This window comes from Cannabis sativa, chromosome 1, assembly GCF_029168945.1.
Source record: "Cannabis sativa cultivar Pink pepper isolate KNU-18-1 chromosome 1, ASM2916894v1, whole genome shotgun sequence".
Classification (NCBI taxonomy): Eukaryota; Viridiplantae; Streptophyta; class Magnoliopsida; order Rosales; family Cannabaceae; genus Cannabis; species Cannabis sativa.
In genome coordinates this window covers 20,324,249-20,346,789 of record NC_083601.1, presented here as the reverse complement: position 1 = coordinate 20,346,789, position 22,541 = coordinate 20,324,249, and the positions used below count along the sequence as shown (strand labels likewise).

Sequence of the window (22,541 nt, the reverse complement as noted above, 5' to 3'; positions counted from 1 at the left end):
AATAATTGAGATGATAAAACCAAAAAATTAAAAGTAGCCGTTACAAATTTGTGCCCTTGAGAAATGGTGTGGGTTGCTAAGCACAATGACGATTGGTAACAGTTTAGTCTATGCCACGACCACCAGTCTATTTCATTCTTCGTATAAGACAAAAATATTAACCCCACTTCTTCCTTGATTTTTGTGCTCTGCTTTTTTATTTTATTTTATTCCAATACTGCCCTCATTTTCAACACCCTCTATCCATACGTAATTTGCATTGAACAAAGTGACATATTTCTCAATGTTTAATTTTAATTACATGCTTTGAAACATAAATAAGGTCACAAATATGGCAAACATTTTTTGTCAATTCTAAATTCTAAAGTGTAACGTGATATGAATTTTGGTAAAAGAAAAGTACATTGTGATATTTCTAAAGAAAAGAAAATTATGAATAAGAAAGAAGCAACATAATTGAATATATTTTTCCAGGGAGTGAGTACACTTGAGAAAAGTAATTATTAAAACAAAAGTAATGAGTGTATTTTATTAGGAATGGAATGGGCATTAAGGAATGGAAGATGATTCAATAAGCAAAAAAGAATGGGGTGGACCCATTGAGTGAAGTGTATCCAGCTGTAATAGTGTCTCCAAGTGTTTTTTTCTTATCAAAGCACCTTTTGTTCTTTGTGATAAAAACAATTAGACACAAAGTAACCTTTCTAATTCATTAACTGTTCACTTCTAATCTAATCTAATATATACAGCTATTGATTACTTTTAATTTTTCAATTTGATTTGTTTTCATGAAAATTGAACCAACATTTCCAGATATTCAAACCCCACATGAATTTATTCCTAAACGCGTTTGTTTAATGTAATGTTAATTTAACTCCCACTTTTTCCTGTTTATATGTAAGGAATGGCATTTACGTAATTTTACTAAAAGAAACTCCTTATTTTAAATCTCAACTTGATATAAACCCGACACTAGTCTTCTTCTTCTTCTTATATCCATCTGACAGTCGCAGCCATTAGCGACTGGTTCGGTTTTCGCCTTCTTCAACCTTTTCATATCCCGCCATTTAATTTCTCAATTCCCTTCATTTTTAATTTATTCTCTGAAACTAAAGCTTTTAACCCACCTATAGCCATGGCCTTGAAGGCCACGTTCTTGTTTTGCACCGTGGCTCTGTTACTCATACAAAGTGGCCACTTGGCCATGGCCAAAAAAACCTACATTGTTCACATGAAAAATCCTGAGACGCCACTTGCTTATCCCACTCGTCAGGAATGGTACTCTGCTAGCTTATCTTCTCTTTCTTCGGACACGGATTCGCTGCTTTACTCCTACACCAACGCTTACCCTGGATTCGCAGCCTCTTTGGATCCTGAACAAGCTGAGTCACTCCGCCAATCTGACGACGTTTTGGGTGTCTACGAAGATACAGTTTATACCCTTCACACAACTCGGACCCCTGAGTTTCTGGGTTTAGAGGTCGATGGTGGACTCAGTACTCAGGATATTAACCAGGCCTCTCATGATGTCATTGTTGGAGTTTTGGATACTGGGGTGTGGCCCGAATCCAAAAGCTTTGACGATACTGGTATGCCTGAGATCCCGTCACGGTGGCGCGGAGAGTGCGAAACCGGTCCAGATTTCAGTTCATCTCTCTGCAACAAGAAGCTCATTGGAGCTCGAAGCTTCGCCAAGGGTTTCCAGATGGCATCCGGCGGAAGCTTCGTAAAGCAGGGCAAAGAGATCGTGTCACCTCGGGACAGAGACGGACACGGAACCCATACGGCGAGCACTGCCGCCGGAGCACACGTAGTGAATGCTAGCTTACTCGGATACGCCAGCGGGACGGCGCGTGGAATGGCAACACACGCTAGAGTAGCAGCTTACAAAGTCTGTTGGAGCTCCGGTTGTTTCGGGTCGGATATTCTCGCGGGTATGGATCGGGCCATTGCCGACGGGGTTGATGTGCTATCTATGTCTTTGGGAGGTGGGTCCGCCCCTTACTACCGCGACACTATCGCTATCGGAGCGTTCGCCGCAATGGAGAAGGGCATTTTCGTCTCATGCTCGGCTGGTAATAGTGGGCCCAGTAAGGCTTCATTGGCCAATGTGGCGCCGTGGATCATGACTGTCGGGGCTGGAACTCTGGATCGTGATTTCCCGGCTTTTGCTTTGCTGGGAAACAAGAAACGGTTTGGCGGTGTCTCACTCTACAGTGGGTCCGGAATGGGAAATAAACCGGTGGCAATCGTGTACAATAAAGGGTCCAACAGTTCAGGCAACTTGTGCCTGCCCGGTTCGCTCGAACCAGCATTGGTACGTGGGAAAGTGGTATTGTGCGACAGAGGAGTAAATGCACGTGTGGAGAAAGGTGCGGTGGTCCGCGATGCCGGTGGGATCGGGATGATACTGGCCAACACAGCCGCGAGCGGCGAGGAATTGGTGGCAGACAGCCACTTGTTACCGGCTGTGGCGGTGGGAAGGAAGAGCGGTGATTTGATCAGGGAGTACGTGAAATCAGTTCCTAATCCGACGGCTGTGCTGAGCTTTGGTGGGACCGTGTTGAATGTACGACCGTCTCCCGTTGTGGCGGCGTTTAGTTCGAGAGGGCCCAATCTAGTGACGCCCCAGATCTTGAAGCCTGATGTGATTGGGCCTGGTGTTAACATCTTGGCTGCTTGGTCAGAAGCTATTGGGCCCACTGGGCTGGAGAAGGACGCAAGGAAAACGAAGTTCAACATTATGTCAGGTAAGGCAACGGTTATATTTCGTTTTTAACGTTGCGATTGTTTCAAATGTATATTATGTCCAAAATTGGAAACAATGACTAACAAACGAAGCCTCTCAAGTCTCACCTATGAAGCTAGGTAGGAAACTAGGAGTATATTATTACCTATGAAACGACAATACTTTTAGCATTGGTATAGATGGATAGTTTTAAACTTAGGGACAGACAGAAGAGTTTTTCTTTTTAGAATAAGGGACATAACAGTTGTTTAACCATTCATTGTCTAACCTCAACCAAAATCTTTACTACCAAAGATCAAAGTCTAATTCAAATCATTTTTTTACAAAAAAAAGTCCACATTTCCCTACCAAACGCACTATTTTGTCTCAACTCTAGTTGAGAAGGGATTATAATGAGCATTAGTAACATATGTAAAATAGTGACTAACCCTTCAAGCTTGTGTACATAAGAGTTTAACAGAATTATTATTATAAAATCAATATATTATTTCTTTTTTGGTAAATAAAATCAATATATTATACTTTTAGCATATTAGTAAAATTTGTTTGATAAGATTTTACCTTCTACACAGGCTCAACTTCTACCAAATGTAGTGTTTGACTGTAATTAGTCCGGTCGGATCATTATGAAATCCGGACAAAACTTTTTTGCACAAGAATTCATTATTGACTGTAATTAGACAATGGGTTGATGAACAAGTTTTTTTTTTTGCTTTTTAATGAACATGGAAGAAGAAGAAAAAGAAGATATGAACTAAAATGTACTCATATGTTCTTGTTAACTCATTATTTGAAAAAGATCATGAATTTTAATTTCTAATTATCATTGAATCCCAATGCAGGCACATCCATGTCTTGCCCACATATCAGTGGTCTAGCTGCTCTTCTTAAAGCAGCTCATCCAGATTGGAGTCCCAGTGCAATCAAATCTGCCCTGATGACAACTGCATATGTAATAGATAACACCAAATCCCCTATTCGGGATGCAGAAGGAGGTGCCGCTTCCAACCCATGGGCTCATGGGGCGGGCCATGTCGACCCACAGAAAGCCATTTCACCTGGTCTAGTTTATGACATCTCAACCCAACAGTACATCCAGTTCTTGTGCTCCTTGGACTACACCCTTGATCATGTCCAATCCATTGCCAAGCACCGCAATGTCACTTGTTCTAAAAAGTGGTCTGACCCGGGAGCTCTAAACTACCCTTCGTTCTCTGTCATTTTTGGAAACAAACGAGTTGTTCGCTACACTCGTCAATTGACCAATGTTGGAGCTGCTGGGTCTGTATATAACTTAACTGTTGATGCACCTCCAATGGTGAACGTGTCTGTTAAGCCAACCAAGCTTGTGTTTAAAACAGTTGGGCAGAAGCTTCGTTACACTGTGACCTTTGTGGCAGCAAGAGGTGCAGCCTCTTCTGGAAGGTCTGCTTTTGGTTCAATCATGTGGAGCAACGCTGAGCACCAAGTCAGGAGCCCTGTTGCATTTGCATGGACGCAGTTGTGAGAAAATTAAAATGGTTTATGAGTTTCTTTAACTGTTATTCTCTTCTCAGAATGTGCCCATTTGCCATGAGGGAAATAGAGGCCATAAGGCTCTGATCAAGTCAGATAAAATTTTTAGTATTTGAGATTTGCAGTTGGTAACCATTTTCAGAATTCAGAGAGTGGGGTGAAAGGAGTTGATAAGTAAACTTCCCTGTATGTTCTGCTTTTTTAAAAACTAATCTAATAGAATGAATGACACAGGAGTGTTTTATTCTGTTTATGACAGATATACATACTTGCCATATGATGTTTTCTATTTATGTTTTGAACTGTTTCTTTAATTTACCGTAAATGGTTTGCCAAATAAGAGGCTTAACTCTTTACAATGACAAGTGCTATTCGTTTTAGTTTACTTTGAACGAAACATTGCCTATCCATTTTACTTTCCTTCCATATATAGAAGTTGGGCATTACATAAAAATACACACTTGGGCTCTGTATGTATGGTTTTCTACAAAAACACTCAAAACAAGGGAATCAGCCTCGAATATGGGCCTGAGATCTGTCCTGTTGCTCTAGATTTCAACAGAGTCTTCAAAAGCCTGCCAATTTGATGACTTGATTCAATTATGACTCCGTAGTAGGGCCACGAATTTGAATTATGGAGGTCAGATTGGCAGAATTATTGAAGGAAAACCTGATTCGAATTCCCATCCATGTCAGAGTAACTGTGGCTAAACATGAAAAATGCTAACTATATCAAGTCTTAACATTGGCCACTAAGTTGGCTAAAACAGACCACAAAGGGAAACTCAATAAATTTCAAGCCACATTTCTTAGATAAGCATATCCTAATTTGGCTGTCTTAAGTCTTGTCATGCCAATTAAGACTTATTAATGATCATATCACTTTATAGAGATAAAATTCAAGATGAGATTTATTTACATTGTTGTGAAATAAGTCCATTTTTTTTATTAGTGTTAAACAAATGTGAAAGATTGTAAAATATATCAAATCCTCAAACAGAGAACCAATAATTCAGCCTGCCAACTTGCTTATACTTCCTTTCTGAAACTAAAAAAAAAAGTTTGAAGACTTGGTATATCATATTCTAGCTAAATAAGCATGCATTTGTAGAATATAGGAGGATTCTAGAAGCATAAAAAAAGGATTACAGCATAATTTTGTACAATAACAAAATATACCTATAGACATGGAGGACAAGAGCATTTGCATTTGCATTTGCATCTGCAAGATGGGCAATCAGGGCATGAACAACAAGAACTAGGGAATAGGCAGCAACAACTTCTGTTGCATGACTTCTTTTTACAGCAATTTGGTCGAGGACACGAACATGAACAACGAGGGCAACGCCATTTTGGTAACGAGCAACTGAAACACGACGGGCATTTACAACAACAACAATCACAAGGACTGCATTTACACTTGCAGCATTGTGGCATTTCAAGGTTTATGGAGCAGCATTTAGAATAACAGCAACAGCAAATCCATGAGAGGTTAAAACAGGGGAAGCCACTGCATAAACAGCAATACTTCGGGTTAAAAAATGGAAGTTTCTATGTTGCATTCTGCTTCTACAATACTAAATTTCAGAGTCTTAAGACTAATAATTTGTCAAAACTATAAGAAGAAAATAATGTCATTGTCAGCCATACCAGAGCCATTTCCAGCAACGACATGAGCGGCGTTTCCTTCGGTTCCTGGTTGAAAGGGAAAACGTCAAGATCATAAACTAATATGTGAGTTGAGCAAATATGGGCCATCAGTATTCTTACGTAGGCATTAAAGGATCTGGATTAGCCACAATAAAATCAGCCACCCTGTAAAATAGGCACATTCAATTCAAATAAGCTTACTAGAGTAGGAAAATTTTAATCATCTTCTCCTTCAAAGAAAAATTAAAACTTTTTGTTACAAGGAAATTTAACAACAAATCATACTCTTTGCAGCATCTGGAAGCAGGTTGAATGCGCTCTGCGGATTTTAATTCCTCCTGTTCAAGACAAGGTATCAATGAAATCCCCATTAGAAAATAAAGAAACTGGAATAAGACAAGTTGATTAAGTAGTTCTCCACTACAAGTTGACTAACTAGTTTATTCAATTTAAATACAATAATAAACTAGTTAAATAATCCACAAAGGGCTTTTGTATAACAAACTGAATTTTTCCACTATTCAGACAGACCAGATACTGTCTAAACACCTAAGCTTTTGAATAACTGTAAAAACTAAAACTTTATAGTTAGTATGTAAACTGGAAACAATAATGTCTTTCAGTATGAAAACTCTTTTAGATTCATAGCACTACACTTAGTTTAGCTTTATCAGCTCTATAATCTGATATGGGGTGCTCTAAAAAAAGATCATAACGAACCTTCTCACAAAAACAAATGAGAAATCCCCTCAGATCAGGAGATAAAAAACAAAAAAAGTTAACCTTTACACTTTCCATTATAACCCCAGTTGTTTGATCACAAAAGAGAGTCATAAAAAAGAGAGAAAATCTCAAAATTGCCATAAGAAAGCCAATCATTTCAAAATTCACCCGGTCCCATATTTTTTTTCTTCTCTTCTTCTTAAACTCCAGCTAAATGCAAACCATTGCATTATTATAAAATGCATTAACAAATAAATCAACCCCATTTCAAAAAAAAAAAAATAAAACTATACACTTCAAATAAGACAAAAGAAATGTAACTTTAAACACACCTGAAGAAAACCAATCTCCCTCTCAAGCATCTGAACCTTAGCCGTCTCCCGACGCTTCCCATACAAATCTGGATACGCCGGCGGTGACTTGGGACACGGCGGCGGTAGCGACGGCATGGAGGAAGACCGAGGCGGTGGTGGAGTAGCCATTTGTATTTATTGTTTGTATATATGAGTTAAAAAAGAAAAAGGGGGGGTTTCAAAAGTGAAAAAGAAGAAAACCCAATTGTGAAAAATGAAAAAGAAGAGAAATAGACATAGCAAGAGGAAAGGGCAGTAGAGTAGCGGGTACGCAGTAATGCCTAGACAGAGAAGTAGTACTGGGAGTGGTAACAAAGCACGAGCTGGTATCAGCAGTAATAGTAGTAAGTGACAAACGAGAAGCGGCAAATGATGTTAGGTGTGAAATGGTATACGAAAAAGCCTGTGGCAGAAGCAGTAATTAGAGAGTCTGACAAGGATAATTACGACCTCAGAACCACCCAAACCAAAAATAAAAAAAAATAAATAATAAATAAATAAACTTAAACACAGAAAAGGGTTCCTGCAGAAAAACAGGGGTGTGCATAAATGTTAAAAATAATACAAGTATTATATGTACTCTTCATACAGAAGGATTCATTAGAAGTTTTTATTACGAGTTAAAGAAGAAGACGCAATTTTTAAAACAGAACAATTATTAGGCTAAAAAGACAGTTATTATTATTATTGTCAAATGTCATAAATCTTAAGACTGAAAAAGCAAAAAAAAAAAAAATGGAAAAAATGGGATTATGAGAAGTTATCGAGGCACGTCTATTGTGCATGGTAATAACGGATACTAAATAACTCAATGACAATGGTAATGGTAAAGACGGCTGTGAAAAAGGCTGCAACTGCAAAACACTCTGCAATAACCCATTTGGCAAAGTTGAGGGTTTTCGATCGAAATTGCCTTATTTCCATTTAATTTATTTATTTTGGTTTCTAAAAATCTAAAAAAGAAACTCTTTTGTGTCTTGTCCCAGACCCATCTTTGCTATTTTTTACCCTTCTTATTTTTCTTCAAAATTTTATTTATTTATTTATTTTTTTTAGCTGTTGGAGAAGAGTGTTGCAGGGACTGAGTGCGTGCAGGGGGAAGAAGCGAAAAGCACGATGGTATGTATACCTCAGACCGCACGTGACCGCTGCGTAGGAAAGAGGGTTAAATATTTGTGTGTGTGTGAGAAAAAGAGGGAAAAGGACGAATAAGCCCTGACTTTGAGAATAACTATCTCTTCTTATTACCCTCAATGTAATTTCAATTTCAATTTCCTATCATTTCTTCACTAAAAATAAAAATTAATAAAAAATTATTTGTATGTACAGCTATTTCCTTTTCAACGTTTGTCTTTCTCTAACAGATTCTTTAAGAATGAAAACAATTTTGGTGATTGATTCGAAATATTAGATGGATTTTTTACTACAATTACAGTCTGTAAAATTAACGTAATAGTTTTTGTTCTATTGCTCACTTTGTGGTACAAAATTACACATACCATATGTTTGACTTATTTACTCATGAAAAGAGGAAGATATGATTATTTTGACAGATGGATGGGTTTATTGTGTAGAAAATATAATTTTTGAGTTAAGTTGTGGATGTGGGGTGGGCAATTAATTAAGTAAAGCCCATGAATCATGGGCCATGTAATAATGATTGGGTCATCTTCAGAAATAGTGAAAGAAACAACTTAAAGAAAGAAATTAGAATAATCCAATTTCAAGAGAAAAAAAAGGGAATGGAATGAATGAAACTTTTGTAAATGAAAATGATATGATCCAAATTGTAAAACATAGAAATTATATTTAATTATTATGGGCCTTCTGTTCTGTGTGAGTGCACACTCTCGCTGTCATTTTAATTGCAAATCTTTGGTCTGACGCGTCCTTTCACCCTGTGTCTCCACGTAAGATACAACTTTTTTCTTATTCATAAACCAAAACCAAATGTAACGTGTTCATTTCAAATCTATACATCAACTTTCATTAAAATACAAAATATAAATCTATATATGAACTTCTAAGGTCGAACAAGATTGTAAGGCATAATAGATAAGATTATTGTGTGGTAGCTCTTTTTATGTTAAGAGTATCGATTCTGTTATGGAAGTTGGTTAGGTGTTAGTTGTTATTGTTGTAATTACTTTAACTAACTTTTCCTTCTCCTCTTCTTGATTTGTTAGTGAGTTGTTGCTCTTGTATATATACTTGTTCTCTCTAACAGTGGTGTAATAAATCCAGTCTTTCTTCAATTCATCTTTTTTTCTCTGTCTTTTTCTTTCTTTCTTTCTTCTCAGCAATGGCCAAGAACTTTCACATGGTATCAGAGCAAGATTCTCCACCATTAATGGCTAACGTTGTTACTAGCCACGGGAAGAGAGTTGTCACCGGTGATAGCTCTAGTCAGAACCAACATGATTCATCACACCAAACTCAAGGTCTTCAACGCGCCAAAAGGGGAGACACTAATGATTCAACTCTAGTTTACTTCAATCATAGCCTCTCGATCAAGTTGAATGATCATAACTTCTTACTGTAGAAACAGCAAGTATTGGCAGCAATTCGTGGTAATCGCCTGCAACACTACATTCAGGGCCATGATCCTCCATCAAAGTACGTCAGTGAAGAAGATTAAACGAGACAAATCTACAATCATGCCTATCTTGACGGGGAAGCTCAAGACTAGCTACCGGTGTCTGGGCTCTTATCGTCAATGACTCCAAGTCTGCTAACTCGAATGGTTGGATGTGAATCCGCAAGTCAGATTTGGTCTACTTTGGAGAAGCACTTCACTTTACATGTTTTAGCCAAGATTCTCAAGTTTTAGACAAAGCCGTAGAATCTCAAGAAAGGCTCCATGTCACTAAATGATTATCTTCTCAAAGTTAAAGAAACTATCGATCTTCTTGCCTCGGTTAGAGATGTTCTCACTCTAAGAGATCATGTTCGTGCTATTTTCAAGGGCCTCCCGAGTGAATATGACACATTTGTCATATCCACAAACACGCATCTTGAACAATATACTGTTGCAAAAATTGAAGCTCTCTTGCTGGCCTCTGAATCACGAATAGATTAGACAGATCGTGAAGTTGATCTCAGTGTAAATCTTGCCACTATGGATCTTGATCCAGCATTGGAAGCTAATTTGGCAAACTTCGGTCAAGGAGGATATAAACAGCAACCTTATAATCGATTCCCTGGTTCTGGCAATCAACATTTTGATAGAGGTAACAATTATGGCCATTTGAACAATAACAATACTTTTGGCTATCCTACTTTTACTCCTACTCGTGGTAATTTCAATTTTGATAGGGGTAGTCGATTTCCTGTAACTAACAACAAACTTTAGTGTCAACTTTGCCTTAAACTTGGACATACGGTCTAAAGTCGTTTCTATAGATTTGACAAAAAAAATTTAGGCCCTCCTCCATCTGGAAACACCAATGCTGCAGCACCTCAGGCAAATGTTGTCACTAACTCCACTGAGTGGGACATGAACTGGTATCCTGACTCAGGGGCAACCAATCATTGCACCCCAGACCCTACCAACCTTGCTCAAAGCTCAGACTATCTTGGACAGGAGCAACTGTTTGTTAGTGATGGACTAGGTTTGTCCATTAAGCACATAGGTCAAACTTTTCTATCTTCCGATTTGTCTAAACAAACTTTAGTTCTCAATAACTTGTTACGTGTGCCTGCTATAACCAAAAACGTGCTAAGTGTGTCCAAGTTTGCTAAAGATAACAAAGTGTTCTTTGAGTTTCACCTTGACACATGTTGTGTTAAGGATCAGGACACCAGGTAGGTTATACTACAAAGGAGACACAAGAATGACCTCTATACTTTTGAAGGTCTAGACATTCTTCCCAAAACAGTCAGCCGAGACAGTGTAGGACATGTTTTTCCTGAAAACACTAAGTTGTCTGCAAACACTGTCTCAACTTCAATTTCTTCTTGTGCTCGTTGTAATAATAATTGCAAGTTCTCTGAATTTGATGTTTGGCACAACAGATTATTGGGGCATCCCTCCAGAAGTATTGTTCATTGTGTACTCAAAACTTGTAACATTTCTATTGATAATAAATTTTCTCAAGTTGTTTGTCTAGCTTGTTGTTCGGGTAAAATTCATAAACTACCTTTTGCAAAGGTGTCTACTATTGAGTACACAACCCTTTTACAGCTTGTTGTCTCTGACTTATGGGGTCCATCTCACACTATTTCTCACAGTGGCTACAAGTATTACATCCATTTCATGGATGTATACTCTAGGTTCATATGGATATACATGCTTAAAGACAAATGTGAAACTCTAAAAGTGTTTCAAATGTTCAAAGCTAAAGCTAAACTACAATTGGGGACTCAAATCAAAATGGTACAAACTGATTGGGGTGGGGAATTTAGAAGCTTTCCTAAGTTTCTTCAATAGTTTGGGGTATTACATAGGCACCCCTTGCCCAACCACTCACGAAAAAATGGTATAAGAGAAAGGAAGCACAGGCACATAGTTGAGAATAGCCTTACTTTGTTAGCTCAGTCTTCTATGCCACTAAATTTTTGGGGCGAGGCTTTTAGGACAACTATTTTTATACATAATAGGTTGTCTACTCCTGTATTGAATCACAAAACCCCCTTAGAGGTTCTGTTTCACAAACAACCAGATTATTTCTGGTTTAAAACTTTTGGAAGCAAGTGATTTCCTAACATTAGACCCTATAACAAACATAAGATGCAATTCAAGTCTGAACCTTGCACCTTCCTTTATAGTCTAAATCACAAGGGATACAAATGTCTTGCATCTAATGGCAAAATGTACATGTCCAGAGATGTCATCTTTGATGAACATCAATTCCCATACAACAAAGCACATAGTGAACCAGAATATATCACTCCTCAGGAATGGCATATACATGCTCAAATTCCATCTATCAACACACCTGCTACTAGTGTCCATGACTTGTCCAATACCACCAACTCTGCCTCTCCACCAAGCACCCCTCCTCATAATCTAAATACATCTCCTATCACCACTTTCAGCTCACCTTCTGCCACTCCTACTCAAAGGAGTAAATCTGTAACACCTTCCATACCCCCTGGTTTTTGAGCATGTAATTCCTATCCATGCCTCTGCAACATACGTTTTTGTTACTCATGACTCAACAACTAAATCAACACCTGATCCTCTACCTACTACCGATCATCAATAATAAGAAACCGATGTTCAACAAGTGCAAAAAGTTCAAAATCATCACAAAATGACAACTAGAGCCAAAGCTGGTATTCATAAACCTAAAGTGTTTAGCGTGTCTTCAATTCCCACTACAGTTGCTCAAGCTCGTCAATTGCCTCAGTGGAAACATGCTATGGATGATGAAATCCTTGCTCTTATTAGAAACAAGACTTACACTCTTGTTCCCCTACCCCCTGAAAGACAAGTCATAGGTTGTAAATGGGTTTAAAAGGAATAAGAAGACACATATAGCACTGTGACTAGACACAAGGCAATGCTGGTTGCTAAAGGCTTTCATCAACAACCTGGGTTGGATTTCACTGAAACTTTTAGTCGTGTAGTGAAACTAGTTACCATTTGAGTTGTCTTAACTTTAGCTTTGCCTCATGGGTGGCAAATTAGGCAATTGGATGTCAATAATGCCTTCTTGAATGGTATACTTCAAGAAGAAGTCTACATGACACAACCTCCTGGCTATGAAGTCACTACATCACCCAATCTTTTTTGCAAACTCCACAAAGCTCTATATGGACTCAAACAGGCCCCAAGAGCCTGGTTTGAAAAGTTGCAACTGTCTCTGTCAAGGTTTGGTTTTGTCTCATCCAAGTCTGACCACTCTTTATTCATTCATCACTCTCTTCAGTCCACAACTATCATCTTGGTCTATGTAGATGACATTATTATCACAGGCAGCAATCCTAAGGTTGTCTCCAGTTAATCACCAATCTAAACACTGAGTTTTGTCTCAAGGACCTTGGAGAGTTAAATTATTTTTGGGGAATAGAAGTCCAACACACCACAAATGGCCTACATCTTTCTCAAGAGAAATACATAAGAGATTTGTTGACCAAAGCTCAAATGCAAGTTGCTAAATCTTCTTCTGCACCAATGACAAGTGGTTGTTGCTATAATTTTAAACACTACGCAAGTATACGCAATCAAGTAGTAAATCTCACACAGGTGAGGTCGATCCCACAGGGAATTGGATTAAGTACCACTAAATTATACTTATGATTCTATTCGGTAAATCGAAAGCAATTATGATTTAAAAACAGTAAAATATGAAAGAAATTCAGAAAACTTAATAACACAATTTAAAGTTGAGCAAGATGAGACAATAGGGAGGAGAATCCTGTTGTTGTTTACCCAAATTGTTAATGCTTAATTACTATCCTATTCTTGGAGTGAATGACAGATTATGAAATAACCTAGCTCCTTTCAGATCTTCTAGATTCTAAATCACATGTTATCTAATTAATTCCTTAATTAAACTAACATGAAATCAGCATTAAGCAATAATCTACTCGTCACATAAGTCATGCAAATACTTTCGTTTCACATAGAACATTGATTATCTTAATTTTAGCATTCTCAATTCTCACTTTTCAGATTTCGAATTGAGATCATAGAGCATGCACAAGGTGATCAATCTTAAACATGAAATTAAGAACAAATTAAGATAATTTCACACACAAGAATTGAGGAATGGTAATTAAACATTAACTAGGCAAAACATTAAACAACAATCATCATCCTCCCTAAATGGGAAATTTAGTTCAGAAACAAATCCATAACCATTCCTATAACAATATTCAACATAAATAAATTAAAGAGGAATAAAGAAAAGAACTGTTGGTGGATGAATTCTGGATCTTCACTTGAATCTCTATGCTCTTCCTGCCGCTCTCAGCTGTATTTTAGGGTTTCTGATCGCTCTCCCAGAGTTCCAATCGCAGTTTTCTATTTATAACTGAAATTTAGGGTTCGATGGACGAAAATGCCCCTGGTCCGTACGGGATCTCGCCGCGGCTAAGCTTCCTCTCGCCGCGGCGAGATAATTGAAAATAAGGGGTCTCTCTGTATCTTTTAAATGGCCGCGGCGAGCCTCTTCATCGCCGCGGCGACTGAAGCTTCATAGATTTTCGAAATCTAGCCGCGGCCAGGTTGTGTTTAGCCGCGGCCAGATGTGCACAATTACTCAGAAATTGTGTTTTCTTCGGCTCAGCACATCTTTTAACGAATTTCTGCACCCGAGACCTCTTTTATTCCAAAGAACCTGAAAACATAGAAAACAAGCGTAATTCTGTCCCAACACAGCTAAAAACGCACATAAATTAGATCCAAAACATAGGCTAAAAATAGCCTAACAAACTCCCCCAAACTGACTCTTTACTCGTCCCCGAGTAAACTAGGACTAAACTAAAAACAAACTGACAATGATAGCTAAACTTTCCAACAATTTAATTGTTACCACCACCTGCACAACTTCAATCCATCAATAACCAGAATTTCAACTTGCCAACTCTAAGAACTACGTTGAATGTGCAATTTACAAGTAAGTAATTCATACAAACATAAAACATCGCAATTGCCATCAATATCACAACTGTTCTAAACTTTCCAACATCCCACTAACACATGATCAATAATTTTGAACGACATACCTCTCTCCACTAATGTTGACAAATTTCTATTTGGAATCAATAGGTCTTTTTCGGTTAACATCGCATGGCTTAGGTACATGGGTAGGTGAGAAGTCATTTAGGCTATACTATACCATAAGCACTATTAACCAAACAAGCTTAGACATTTATTTTGCTTTCTTTCCATATATCCCAAAAACAGAAATAAGAGATTGCAATTTTTCTTATAACTTTTTTCAAGAAGACACATTTTTTTTTTCTTTCTTTCTTCTTTTTCATAGGCACAACACACAATATTATTCTTTTATTTTTTTTCAATCTCTCATTCCTACACTTTATTTTTCACTTACAACACTTATCCCCCCAAACTTGCTTCAAGGCTCATGGCATAATAAGTTACGTTCAGGGTGAAAAGAATTTAAGATACGAATTCAGCTCAGTTAAGTGGTGAAAAATTTTTAAAACAGGCTAAGGCTCAACTTTGGGTATACTATGGTAAAAATTTATAGGTAGGCTTGAAAGGCTCAATCGTTCCAAAGAAAACTTGCCTAAATCACTTTCCAAACAAAAAATATCAAGGATTTCGCTTCAAGAGAGTATGTCATACAAATTCTATTCCATGTTCAATCAATCATTCCACAAACCAAATAGAACAGAGGTGATATGTGAGAATAGCAAATGTTTTAAATCTACATGAATCACTTCCTAGCACACATCCATCTTAATTCAAACAGTTGCAAGTCAAGCACACAGTTATGTTTTAATCCATTGCACAAGTGAATAACAACAATTCAATCAATCTTTCAATTTAGCTATCACGCAAGACTAAAAAAACTAAAACAAACTAAACTAGAACAAATAAACGCGAAAAAAAATTAAGTTTCCCCCCCCCCCCCCAAACTAAAATGCACATTGTCCCCAATGTGTGAAAATAAACCAGGGTGAGAGAAACTTACCTGAGCCCCTTAGAAGGGGTTTGGCGGCGGTGGCTGGTCATAAGGGTTGAAACGGGGTGGCATGGCAAAATAGTTCGGTTCTTCCACACCGATATTCATCCTCGTGACAAGTGTATTCAATTGAGCCACCTGCTGCTCATCGAAGATACTCCTCTGGGCCATGTAATTTTGCATATGCATGTTTTGCTGAATCAGATAATTCAGCTGATCGTGAGTGTACTGCATGGCAGGGTCAAGAGGCCCGACAAGACGTGGTGGTTCGATGTCCTCACGTTCCTCTTCTTCTCTTGCCGGAGGACCTCTTTGAACTGGCGGTTGACCATGAGGATGAGGAGGTTTGAAGCGAAGAACAGTCGCCAAGTTAATAGGGCGCTGTGGCGGTGCCTTTGTATCATATGAGTACTGCGGTACCCCATGTTTCTCACACAGATCAGTAATTATTCCAGCTAACCCAAGTCCTCCACCGGAAGATCCCTCAACCATAATGTCAAAGGTCACTCGAACAATATCCCCCACATTCAAATTATACCCTTTCATAATGCCGTAAACCCATTTAATTCTGTCTATTTGAGCATCAGAAAAATGCTTGTTGGGGAGCATCCTTGCACTAACAAAGTAAAGCCAAGCCTTGGCCACTGGGTTGAGTTCACATCGGTACAATTGGTATGGTTCTCCATTAAGCTCATGGAACCTAAGGCCAGGATACCCTAGAGTCTCAGCAATATCCACATAATTCAAACTTCTCTCTCGAAATTGCCGTTTCAAGGGTTGTTGCTCCACAGTGAAAGTTGGGAGGTCATAAAGGGCATGAATATCGGCTGTGGTAGCAGGCACTCTAACCCCCCTAACTCTGACTTTGCCATCTTCTCTTTCAGGCCAGTTGGCTAAAAATTCCAAAGCTAGAGTTTGATTACCACGCTCAGTGACATCTACGAACTTAGTCCACTGCCTATGTAGGATTTGATCCCTAATAGATGCAAAAGCAGGGGGAATGTTGACAGTTTGGCTTAGGTTCACAATGTCTATCCCTCTATCCTCAATGAATGCCCTATCTTTCAATTTCAAAAACCGCTCTTGAACATCCATGTTGGTAAACCTAACTCTATCAAGATTAGAGCGTCCTCTAGGTGGGTTGGATGATGAAGCTCCCTCCTCATTAACTCTTGACCTCTTTGGACCCATCTCACCAAAAATTATATCCTAACTCCCAAGATTTTTCAAAATTTCGACAGCACTTCCCCTTAAAACTTGACTTCCCGGGATTTAAATCCCTTTCAATTTAACCCAATTCTATTCACACAATCAATTTCAACAATGTATATAGCAAAAACAATCCCAAATATCCACAAATAATCCAAAACTATCCAACAAATTCACAAATTCTTCAATAAAAATTGGATTGGAAGTCTTTAAATCAATACCTCAATGACACTCTTTCCTTTAATCATCCTCCATTGTTGAAATCTTGAAGCTTTTGAGAAAGAAAAGGATGAATAAGGGTTTATTTAATTTTTGGGTGAGGTTTTAGGGATTTGGGGTTGATTTTGAGTGGGATTTAGTGTTTAATGAGAGAAATAAGGGTTTAGGATGATTATTGATGAAAGTTTATGGTTAGAATTGGTGGAAAGGAGTTTTGAATGGGATTAGATGAAGAAAAAATGGTGAAAAGTGGTGTTTTCGGCGTGGAGAAGAGAGGGTTTGAATGGGGTGTGAGTTTTGAAATGTTAGGGATGTGGGGTTTTTAAACAAAACCTGACCATTCTCGCCGCGGCCACATGTATCCTCGCCGCGGCGAGATTTCGTGAAATTAGCCCCCTCTCTGTAAGGCTTATCTGGCCGCGGCGGTGTGTACCCTCGCCGCGGCTAGAAATCGTGAAAAATAGCCCCTTTCTGTAAGGCCAATCTGGCCGCGGCCATACATCCCATGGCCGCGGCCACTGACAAAAATAATAATTTTTTTTTTTTTTTAGTAACAAAAAAAAAATAACAGTAAACTTAAAAAAAAAAAAAAGTTCAACTAAATCAAAAGAACACTTGGGTTGCCTCCCAATTAGCGCTCAATTTATCGTCGCTCAGCTAGACGTTGATCGAGATCTTCAAAGTGGCGCCAGAATCATGGCGGACTTGGTTTGATCAAATTGACCTCCCAAGTAGAGCTTTAATCGCTGTCCATTCACTTTGAAAGTATTCGGACTTTCACCTTTTAGTTCCACTGCTCCGTAGGGGAACACTTTGATCACTGTAAATGGCCCTGACCACCTTGACTTTAATTTACCAGGAAATAACTTTAGTCTTGAGTTGAAGAGTAGAACTTGTTGACCAGGTTGAAACTCCTTTCTGACTAGATTTCGGTCATGCCATCTCTTAGTTCTTTCCTTATAAATCTTGGGGTTTTCATAAGCTTCATTTCGAAATTCTTCCAACTCATCCAACTGTAGTAGTCTTTTCTGCCCAGCAGCTTTTAAGTCCATGTTTAGAGTTCTCATTGCCCAATAAGCTTTGTGTTCTAACTCCACCGGTAAATGACACGCCTTTCCAAACACCAACCGATATGGTGACATCCCTATTGGCGTTTTGAACGCTGTTCTGTAGGCCCACAATGCGTCATCCAACTTTCTTGACCAATCTTTCCTTGATCTCTGCACCGTTTTCTCCAGAATCATCTTTATTTCCCGGTTAGAAATCTCAGCTTGGCCATTACTTTGCGGATGATAGGGAAGGGCAGTTCTATGACGAACACCATACTTTGAAAGAAGGGCTTCGAACTGTTTGTTGCAGAAATGACTCCCTTCATCGCTTATGATCGCTCGGGGAGTACCAAACCGTGTGAATATATTCTTCTGAAGGAACCGAAGAACTGTTTTTCCATCATTAGCTGGTGTTGCTGCAGCTTCTACCCATTTTGATACGTAATCCACAGCTAGTAAAATGTATAGATTGCTAAACGATGAAGGAAAAGGACCCATAAAGTCTATCCCCCATACATCAAACAACTCTACTTCCAAGATTCCTGTCAAAGGCATTTCGTTTCTCCTTGAGATGTTTCCTGTACGCTGACAACGATCACATGCCTTCACAAAAGTACTAGCATCTTTGAAAAGCGTTGGCCAAAAGAACCCGCTTTGCAACACTTTGGCAGCTGTTCTAGTTCCACTGAAGTGTCCCCCACATGGTAGAGCATGACAGTGATTAAGAATAGAGTACATCTCCTCTTCAGGCACACACCTTCTTATTATCTGATCTGCACAGTGCTTGTAGAGGATTGGCTCTTCCCAGTAGTAATGTTTCACCTCGGAAAAGAATTTCTTTAATTGTTGGCGAGATAGCTCAGGAGGAGTGATATTAGCAGCTAAGTAGTTAACATAATCAGCATACCATGGTACCATAAGACTTTCCCTCACACTAAAGAGTCTTGACAAGTGATCTGCCACCAAGTTCTCAGTACCCTTCTTGTCTTTTATGTCTAGATCAAATTCTTGCAAAAGAAGAACCCATCGAATCAGTCGTGGTTTGGCATCCTTCTTAGTCATCAAGTATTTGATTGCTGAATGATCTGTATACACTATCACTTTATTGCCAATCAAGTAGGGTCGAAATTTGTCACATGCAAACACTATAGCCAGCATCTCTTTTTCTGTAGTAGCGTAGTTCAGTTGGGCATCATTCAAGGTTTTGCTTGCATAGTAAATGGTTCTGAATACCTTGTCAACCCGTTGTCCCAAAACTGCTCCAATAGCATAATCACTTGCATCGCACATGATTTCAAAAGGTAATTCCCAGTTTGGTGTAGTCACGATCGGTGCTGAGATTAACTTCTCCTTGAGAATTTGGAATGCTTCAAGACAATCTTTCCCAAATTCAAAAGGTACTCCACTAGCAAGAAGATTGGATAGCGGTTTGGCCAGCTTGGAGAAATCTTTGATAAATCTTCTATAAAACCCGGCATGACCCAAGAAGCTTCGAACTCCCTTAACTGAAACTGGAGGAGGCAAGTTCTCAATTGTAGATACTTTGGCTCTGTCAACCTCAATACCTTCTTTTGAGATTTTATGTCCCAGCACTATTCCTTCTGTAACCATGAAATGGCACTTTTCCCAGTTCAGCACCAAATTAGAGTCTTCACATCTTGCTAAAACCAATTCCAAGTTGCTCAGACATTGGTCAAACGATGAGCCAAACACTGAAAAATCATCCATGAACACCTCGATGCACTTTTCTATTAAATCTGAAAATATAGCCATCATACACCTCTGAAATGTTGCTGGAGCATTGCACAGCCCAAATGGCATTCGTCGAAAAGCAAAAGTACCATATGGACATGTGAATGTTGTTTTCTCTTGATCCTCCGGTGCTATAGCTATTTGGTGATACCCTGAGTACCCATCAAGGAAACAATAGTACTCTTGTCCTGCCAACTTGTCTAACATCTGATCAATGAATGGGAGTGGAAAGTGATCTTTTCTTGTGGCCTTGTTGAGTTTTCGGTAGTCAATGCAAATTCTCCATCCCGTGACAGTTCTGGTTGGGATGAGTTCATTCTTCTCATTCTTTACCACCGTCATCCCTCCTTTCTTTGGAACAACTTGGACTGGACTCACCCATTTACTGTCTGAAATAGGATACGCTACCCCGGCATCTAACCACTTCAAGACTTCTTTTCTGACAACCTCCTTCATTGGTGGATTTAATCTACGTTGTGCATCAATGGTTGGCTTCACTCCTTCCTCCATTAAGATTCTATGCATTACAGTTGAAGGGCTGATCCCTTTAATATCTGCTAAAGTCCATCCAATGGCTTTTGTATGCTTCCTTAGAACCCGTAATAGCTTATCTGTCTCTACAGAAGATAGGGAAGAAGCCACAATAACAGGAAGTGTCTTATTTTCTCCCAAATATTCATACCTGAGATGCTCTGGTAGGACTTTTAACTCTAGTTGAGGAGGCTTTTCAGTAGATGGGGTAGGCTTTGTTGGTATGACTCCTAACTCTTCATAATATTTTCTATTCAGCGGTCCATAAGAATCGAGCCACAAAGCATACTCATAAGCTTCCTTACCGTCTTGTTCCACCACCTCTTCTTGTACCAAAGTCAGATTAAGAGGGTCTTCAGCATGCGTCTTTGTCTCCACCAACTGGTCCACCACATCAATTGCAAAACAGTTGTCACTAGCCGTAGGATAGGTCATTGCTTTGAGCACATTAAATACAACTTCATCTCCTTGTACCCTTAGCTTTAACTCTCCTTTCTGAACATCAATTAGTGCTTTCCCTGTTGCCAAGAAAGGTCTCCCCAGGATGATAGGAACATTACTATCTTCTTCCATATCCAGAACAATGAAATCAGCTGGAAAGATGAACTTGTCCACCTTTACTAACACATCCTCAATGACTCCTCTAGGGTGAGCTAGCGATCGATCTGCCAATTGAAGAGTTACAGTAGTTGGCTTTGCTTCACCCAGCTGCAATTTTTTAAACACTGACAAAGGCATTAAGTTTATACTGGCTCCCAAATCACATAGTGCATTTATTCCTTCAATTTTACCAATAGTACAAGGAATAGTGAAGCTCCCTGGATCTCTGAGTTTTGGAGGGAGTTTCTTCTGTAGAATAGCGCTACACTCTTCAGTTAGAGCCACTGTCTCATAGTCTTCCATCTTCCTCTTCTTTGACAAAATTTCCTTCATAAACTTCACATAACTTGGCATCTGCTCTAGAGCTTCAGCAAAAGGAATGTTAATGTGAAGTCTTTTGAAGACTTCTAGAAACTTGGTGAACTGCTTGTCTAAGCTTGACTTTCTGAGCCTCTGAGGATAGGGTATTTTTACATGATGATCAATACTAATCGGTGGAGACTGTGGTGGTGGTGCTGGGCTGTCAGTAGCCTTCTCTGCTGTTGGTGTCGGTGTTTGCACTGGTTGAGCATTTATTTCTTCGTCTATCTCAACTGGTTGTGGTAACTCGGGCCCATCATACTTCTTACCGCTCCTCAGGGTAATTGCCTTGCAATTTTCTTTGGGATTGACTTCAGTTGTGCTAGGCAAATTTCCTTGAGGGCGGGTTGCTACCTGAGTTGCTAGCTGGCCCATCTGAGTCTGCAGGTCTTTAATTGAAGATCTAGTTTCAGTCATAAATTGGAGCAGTAAATCTGTCTGCAAACTAGAACTTCCACCAGAGGCTTGTTGCTGATTAAACTGTTGGTTCTGATTTCTTTGTTGATAGAACCCACTATTTCTTCGGTTGTTACCCTGGTTGAACCCATAATTGTTGTTGTTGTTGTTCTGTGAAAAATTCCCAATGGCTTTAGCTTCATCCATTGGCAAATCATCCACATCTGCTTGACACTCCGAAAAGTGATGACTTCCTCCACATAACTCACAAACAATTTGGGCTTGTTTAGCTTGCCCTGCAATGATTTTAGTCAATGCCTCAACACTTTGGTGTTAACTTTGTGATGGCATCAACTTCTAACACACCAGCTACCTTCTTAGATTGACTCCTTTCAGTTGGCCACTGCTGATTGTTTAGAGCCATCTCCTCCAATAGATCATACGCCTCATTAGCACTCTTTCTCATAAAAGCTCCGCCCGCTGCTGCATCTATTAAAGTTCTAGTATTACCAACCAGCCCGTTATAAAAGTTGTGAACCAGCATCCACTTCTCTATACCATGATGAGGACACCTCCTGATCAGATCTTTAAACCTCTCCCAAGCCTCATGGAGAGATTCATTATCTTGTTGGCAGAAATTATTGATTTCTCCTCTCAGCTTTGCAGACTTAGCTGGAGGAAAGAACTTTGACAAGAATTTTGTTGCCAGATCATTCCATGTAGCAATAGAATTAGGTGGCAAGGAATTCAACCAACTCTTGGCTCGTTCTCTGAGCGAGAATGGAAACAATCTCAGTCGAATGGCATCATCGCTAACTCCATTAACCTTAAAAGT

The 22,541-nt window shown here is 39.0% G+C and overlaps 2 protein-coding genes and 1 non-coding gene across 5 annotated transcripts; 2 read left to right on the top strand and 1 right to left on the bottom strand.

Moving 5' to 3' along the window:
• Positions 1-538: 538 nt before the first annotated feature.
• On the top strand, positions 539-4,526 carry LOC115706153 (subtilisin-like protease SBT1.8). The gene is made up of 2 exons (XM_030633690.2): positions 539-2,750; positions 3,592-4,526. The coding sequence occupies exons 1-2, from the start codon at positions 1,136-1,138 to the stop codon at positions 4,254-4,256; spliced, it is 2,280 nt and encodes a 759-aa protein (XP_030489550.2). The 5' UTR covers positions 539-1,135; the 3' UTR covers positions 4,257-4,526.
• LOC115706155 (guanine nucleotide-binding protein subunit gamma 3) lies at positions 3,692-8,183 on the bottom strand. Of its 3 annotated transcripts, none has more exons than XM_030633693.2 (6): positions 6,970-8,183; positions 6,200-6,252; positions 6,035-6,079; positions 5,915-5,959; positions 5,444-5,774; positions 3,692-4,934 (listed from the first exon to the last, which is right to left on the bottom strand). In XM_030633693.2, exons 1-5 carry the CDS (start codon positions 7,117-7,119, stop codon positions 5,444-5,446), a joined length of 624 nt encoding a protein of 207 aa, XP_030489553.2. In that variant the 5' UTR covers positions 7,120-8,183; the 3' UTR covers positions 3,692-4,934. The 3 variants fall into 3 exon arrangements, with proteins under 3 accessions (XP_030489553.2, XP_030489551.2, XP_060961350.1); XM_030633691.2 differs by having other exon boundaries at positions 3,692-4,971; positions 6,970-8,182; XM_061105367.1 differs by lacking the exon at positions 3,692-4,934 and having other exon boundaries at positions 5,175-5,774; positions 6,970-8,182.
• A 14,077-nt stretch (positions 8,184-22,260) lies between these two features.
• LOC133033757 (small nucleolar RNA R71) lies at positions 22,261-22,367 on the top strand. Its single transcript, XR_009685824.1, has one exon. It is a non-coding gene; the product is annotated as a small nucleolar RNA R71 (small nucleolar RNA).
• The last annotated feature ends 174 nt before the right edge of the window (positions 22,368-22,541 follow it).

What these genes read in the sequence shown, in the direction of transcription:
- LOC115706153 (XM_030633690.2), top strand. Translation starts at nt 1,136, where the DNA reads ATGGCCTTGAAGGCCACGTTCTTGTTTTGCACCGTGGCTCTGTTACTC. An exon ending in GAAGTTCAACATTATGTCAG is followed by an intron (nt 2,751 to 3,591) that starts GTAAGGCAACGG and finishes ATCCCAATGCAG; the next exon opens with GCACATCCATGTCTTGCCCA.
- LOC115706155 (XM_030633693.2), bottom strand. Translation starts at nt 7,119, where the DNA reads ATGGCTACTCCACCACCGCCTCGGTCTTCCTCCATGCCGTCGCTACCG. An exon ending in CCAGATCCTTTAATGCCTAC is followed by an intron (nt 5,960 to 6,034) that starts GTAAGAATACTG and finishes CCTTTCAACCAG; the next exon opens with GAACCGAAGGAAACGCCGCT. An exon ending in CGTTGCTGGAAATGGCTCTG is followed by an intron (nt 5,775 to 5,914) that starts GTATGGCTGACA and finishes CTGTTTATGCAG; the next exon opens with TGGCTTCCCCTGTTTTAACC.